The sequence below is a fragment of the Haliotis cracherodii genome, unplaced genomic scaffold (assembly GCF_022045235.1).
Source record: "Haliotis cracherodii isolate W230 unplaced genomic scaffold, xgHalCrac1.p SCAF_4, whole genome shotgun sequence".
NCBI classification, from domain to species: domain Eukaryota; kingdom Metazoa; phylum Mollusca; class Gastropoda; order Lepetellida; family Haliotidae; genus Haliotis; species Haliotis cracherodii.
The window spans coordinates 63,711,112-63,717,111 of NW_027266297.1; the positions used below are offsets into that span (position 1 = coordinate 63,711,112).

Genomic DNA, 6,000 nt, shown 5'->3' on the forward strand with positions numbered 1-6,000 from the left:
GAAAACATGGGGCGGGGCCTTCCAAAAACATAGGAAAAGCATGGCAGATTGAATTACCTCGACAACGAGGCTGAGATAGGGAGGATGGGCGAAATGTATTTGGTGAATAAACTTCCCACTTCACTATCATCATCATCATCAGGGGAAAGAGCGGGGGGACTTGGGAACATCGGGGGGTCGTGCATGAATGGGGATACAGAGGAAGAATGTACAGTATAAGAAATGGCAATTAGTACTGAGGTACTGTTTCTGTCTCCGGTGCATCTTCGGGAAGGTAATCCTGAAACATCTGTACAAACACCGCCAGGTGGAGCGGCAACACCCCGCATTATCACCATGACTGTTTACTCGGTGTTGTACTAAGTCAGGACAACATGAGGGCTGAAGGTGGGTTGTACCTCACTCTGTCGATATGTAAAATACAATAATACCACACACACACGAACGCACGCACGCACGCACGGGCACACGCATGCCCGCACACACGGGCACACGCATACAAGCATCGGCACACGCACGCCAGCACACTTTGACATGTGATTATACAATTATACCCCACCCTGTCATGTGTAATGTCGATATATAAAATACAATAATACATGCACACGCACACGCACACGCACACGCACACGCACACGCAGGCATGCACGCACGCACACTTTGATATGTAATAATACAATTATACTTGACCCTGTCATGTATAAAGTCGATATGTAAAATATAATAATACCACACACACGCACGCACGCACGCACGCACGCACGCACGGGCACACGCACGGGCACACGCACGCACACACGGGCAGACGTACGCGCGCACGCACACTTTGACATGTAATTATACAATATTACCCCTGTCATGTATAATGTCGATATGTAAATATAATAATACCCCCTCCCCGGTGATGTGTCGATATGTAAATACAATAACAACCCACTCTGTGAAGTGTCGAGATGTAAATACAATAACATCCCCTCTCCGGTGATGTGTCGAGATATAAATACAATAATACCCCCTCCCTGGTGATGTGTCGAGATGTAAATCAATAATACCCCCTCCCTGGTGATATGTCGAGGTGTAAATACAATAATACCCCCACCCTGTGATGTGTCGAGATGTAAATACAATAACAACCCACTCTGTGATGTGTCGAGATGTAAATACAATGATAACCCACTCTGTGATGTGTCTATGTGTAAATACAATAATACCCCACCCGGTGATGTGTCGAGATGTAAATACAACAATACCCCAACCCTGTGATGTGACGATGTGTAAAAACAATAACACCCCCTCCCCGGTGATGTGTCGAGATGTAAATACAATAATATCCCCTCCCCGGTGAAATGTCGAGATGTAAAAAAACAATAACAACCCACTCTGTGGTGTGTCGAGATGTAAATACAATGATAACCCACTCTGTGATGTGTCGAGATGTAAATACAGTGATAACCCACTCTGTGATGTGTCGAGATGTAAATACAATAATACCCCGTTCCTGTGACGTGTCGATTTCTAATGCAATAACTTGTGACGTTCAGTAGTATTGCAATAACTACCAAGTAGCATGTCAGAATGTAAGCTAAAGCGACAAAACCCTTCAATAGTCATATATAATTTCTGCTGTGTGATTCCGACTATATTATGAGCATGTGTTCATGAATCACTATCACCTACCGGTAGCACCAGTCATAAACACATGCAAAGCCAAGTCAATACTGTTATGTCAATACGTAAATACAACATAGACCATGATCATATATTTACAATCGATCATAAGTGAAAATAGGTCAAACGATCTCAATTTATCCTAATCACACGGTGACTGGATGATGTTATCTTTGTCGTGGGTGTTGAAAATAATTCTATGTTTTCCTCACGTGCCGTCCTGCATGGCAATTTACGCTCGTCGCTCTTTCCTACAGGATCCAGTTAGATTTGCTGTATCAGCACTTGTCTTCATAAAAGTACATATAACATATTGCAATGTGTGATACCAGACATTTGGGATGTTACATTACTCACGTCATACAGTTCTACTTTCACTTTCACAGATAATCGTATTTCAGTTGGTTGGTTTGTTGTTTAACGCCGCACTCAGCAATATTCCAGCTATATGACGGCGGTCTGTAAATAATCGAGTCTGGACCAAACAATCCAGTGATTAATATCATGAGCATCGATCCATGCAATTGGGATCGATGACATGCATCAACCAAGTCACCGAGCCTGACCACCTGATCCCGTTAGTCGCCTTTTACGACAAGCATAGTCACCATTTACGGCAAGCATGGGTTGCTGAAGACCTATTCTACCCCAGAATCTTCACGGGTCAATTGTATTTCAGAGATTTGAACACATTCAAATACTTTCGAAATCCTACATTGTCGAAACGGTTGGTAACTGTACACCCATCATTCTAGCAATAGGTTACACGGGTAATAGTCACATGTATGTCATAAACTGCCAGGCGAAAGAAAGTATATACATGGAAATTAGATCAGACTACAACATACACTTAGCTGAATGTATTTTCAAAACAATTTAAACTTAATGTCCAATACACAACTACCATGCCCGTTTCAAACACATCGAATAATCATTTCTTTTTTGTTTCAATTTTAGCCAAAATTTCAATCGACTTACATTAAGATACCTACGTTTAAATGCTATAGATCGATTTTATTTTCATTTTTGTGATCATTGTCTTCAATAGAAATAACAATATCGAATAAATTGTCTGTCTGGCCATTTTCTGCATCAGTTTTAAACTAACTGCATGTGAATTCCAGTTGTGTATCTGCATGTACACAGAAAAGAGTAGTCCTGCACCATGGCTGTGGAATATATTTAATATATATTTAATAATCTAGAAATGCATATAAAAGCAAGTCTAGCCAGCTCAAGCTAGCTCTATTCTAAAATCAGCATAGGGATTTTTTTTAATTTTTAGAGTCAAGAAGAATATTGTGTAATATAAGATTTCAGAGAATAAATGTTAGTCCAAGGAAAGAGTTATGTATATCTTCAGTCATGTAATCATATCATTATCCCAACCCTGCAATTTTCCCACCTCGCTCTGGTCCAGAAACCCATTGTTATCGGACACAGGTGCCCTGTTTGTGCACCTATAACATGCTTGGCACTGTTAGCTAAGAGCGCAATACATTCCAATGCTGTTAAGCTTGATGTGGTTTAAGTTTTCATTTAACAATTTTGCTTTCTGAAAATAAACATACGGTACACGAAGATGTGTTATTGCAAAGTGATGAGTTGTGATGGGGAATGATGTGTTTGTATGTGTTGTCGGAGTTGCTCCAGAACTCTAGATATGCGACATGGATCTTTTTTTTGAAGTGATTCAAGTGCTCACTGTTCATTTTTTTTCATAGAAATGCGTGGTCGCCTCAGATTTCCTTTTGCAAAATTAGCTCTTAAATTTTTGTATATTTGTTCGAGAGAAAGCAGGGACCACTAAACAGTGCAGTGTCGCCGTTCTAGAAAGTGCCGGAGTTTATCACCACCTTGGAATTTAACGACAGCTTCTGTTTTTCTCATCAGTGTAACTACTCGAGTACAATATCCAGTAATACGATCCTCTTGTAAATGTTATAGAACATGTTATACGAGAAAACTGTCACGACCGAATTTGTCAACTACCGTATTCGACGTAATAAGCGCCCAGGGCGCTCTCAAAATTAGAAAAAGGAGGCTCTAATTAGAATATTATTTTGGTGAAAATAACTCTGAAACAGAATTAAAGGATAAATTTCATGGTTTATATGAAATGTTTATATACGACGGATATATTTTTCCAGAAGGTAATGGCCCATAATTAAGGGTGCATATAACACACGAAAGCGTATTATACGCGAATAAATAAGTCTTGTGTACATTGATCAACCGGAAGGGGTGCTAAATGGGATTGTTCACTAGCCAATATATTAGCAAATATCGCCATGGGCGCTTATTAGAGCGGGGCGCTTATTACGTCGAATACGGTCACTGTATTTGCAACAGACTGTTAAACCGTGGACACTCACCGTACTGTGCCCCGGTCCTGGTGACACACCCGACGAGGAAGACAATTGCCCCCAGTGATACCATGATGGTCCTTCTTCATACAGCTTGACTTATTACACACAGATGCCCACAGTTCACAACACAGTAGCTCCGTCAATACCTGATTTAACTGTACAAAACAATGCCACAATTCAGGACATCATGTCCAAGATCACACACAACTGTCTGGCGATACCATCCTTGCTGGTATTACATTATTATGGCAATACCAACAATACCAATCGGTGGGGCAATTAGCACCCACGTTTATGTACAAGGTTGTCACGTCCTGAGGTATCAGAATTCTTGCAACGAATATTTAAATGATTTGATGGCATACAGTAATCCTTGGATAAAGAACCGTGAGCTCTCGTAGTCTGACGGTTCTGTCTGGCGTGTCCGTAGTACCAGAAGAGCCGTGTTGCCACAGCGGGGTGCCGCGATATACTCGCTTTGCAATTAGGCATAAAATGTGCGTGGCATGACTCTCACAAACTCGCTTCACTCCACTGCCCTTACTGAAAGGCTGAAGGATTTCCACGAGCCGGATGTGATGTAATAAAATTACTGTTGTGGGGGTTGATGCGTGCCACGCCTTCCTGATTCCCACTGATTGGCAGACCATATGGCACTTCTGGGAACTCTACCATTCTCTCAATGAACCCATTTTATTGCAGCACCATTCACAACTGACACACACGTATCATGGAATATATTTGTCAAGGCATCCCAAACTATTTCCTTTGCCATTGTTTATGCCGAGGTTTCATATTTCACTGTTCTTACAGCCCAACACGAGATTACAAGTGGAAAACTATTATCGTAAGTTTCCAGATTGTAAAGAATTATATATGTGTGGTAAATATACATACTAATCGGTTAATCATGACTTGTGTTGTTCGTTGCCATATTTATGCGTATCTATGCAAAGAAGTGCCACGCGCTGAGGGTGGCAAAGAGGGTTTTCCGTCTGTGTTGCGGATACGCTACCATTTCCAGCTATATCGCATGTACACCTCTTTGTCGTAGTATGAGAGCCTCCGATAGACTTCATTTTCTATTTGTATTGTTTATTTTGAGAGATAGACTCACAGAAATCCTTAAACAGAGGGGTGTGTATGTTTACATGGAGTTTTAAATCGGGCATCTTTCATAAGCTATTATGGGCTCCAGATAATTTTCCAGTACGTACTCCTAATTTTATATAGGATTACTTACAAAACTTAAAAGTACACTTGGAGTACTGAATGGAATTTTATTAGTTAAGCTTGTATTTCATTTTTGATGTGCAACACAGCGCACATTGCTTTTCTCGCGTAAACAGGTCAATAAACAATAACTAAGTATTAATAATACATTTATTTCTTTGTTGTATGTCTATTTATTATGCGCACCTTCTTCTAGGGTATTCGGTATTTTGGAAAGAAACTCAAGTATTTTGCGCAACAAAAAAATACATTGTATCCTTTCAGTCAAGTAACCGAACAGGTGATAACAATATATATGTCTGTTGATATATAATTGTCAAACTACAACAAATATGACTCTTTACGAGTCAAGTATGGCATTGGAGATCCATTCTCTGGCAACTAAATATCATTTCAAGACGTCAATAAAAGTAATCTGGCCGTTGTTGCTGTAATTGACGGTGAGTTGTGCGATCTACTGATCACTTCACATACGAAATTAATGTAAACAATATCTAAGGGAAATTTTGAACAAAATTAATAAATAGGTTACAAACGTAAGTCCAGATATACTGAATGCTGAATGAATACTTGTTATTACCATATAGTATAATAACAGTACATGTCTTTATGATCACTAGCAAGTAGTGGTGATAGGGGATGTTCGAGAAAAGGTGGGACACGTTATAAAGGTATGCAAAAGCATGTCAAATTTTCACTTAAAAAACACGGGAAAACGCGTACAATTTCG

The 6,000-nt window shown here is 40.0% G+C and overlaps 1 protein-coding gene across 4 annotated transcripts in view; it reads right to left on the reverse strand.

Annotated features, from left to right (window-relative positions):
* LOC139479101 (protein sidekick-1-like) overlaps positions 1-4,595 on the reverse strand; it is a 101,928-nt gene extending 97,333 nt beyond the window's left edge. For all 4 annotated transcript variants that reach the window (XM_071261866.1, XM_071261865.1, XM_071261867.1 and 1 more), the window contains exon 1: positions 4,044-4,595. In XM_071261866.1, coding sequence (XP_071117967.1) covers positions 4,044-4,107 — 64 coding nt within the window. In that variant the 5' untranslated portion in view covers positions 4,108-4,595. The remainder of the gene's footprint in view (positions 1-4,043) is intronic.
* Between the last annotated feature and the right edge of the window lie 1,405 nt (positions 4,596-6,000).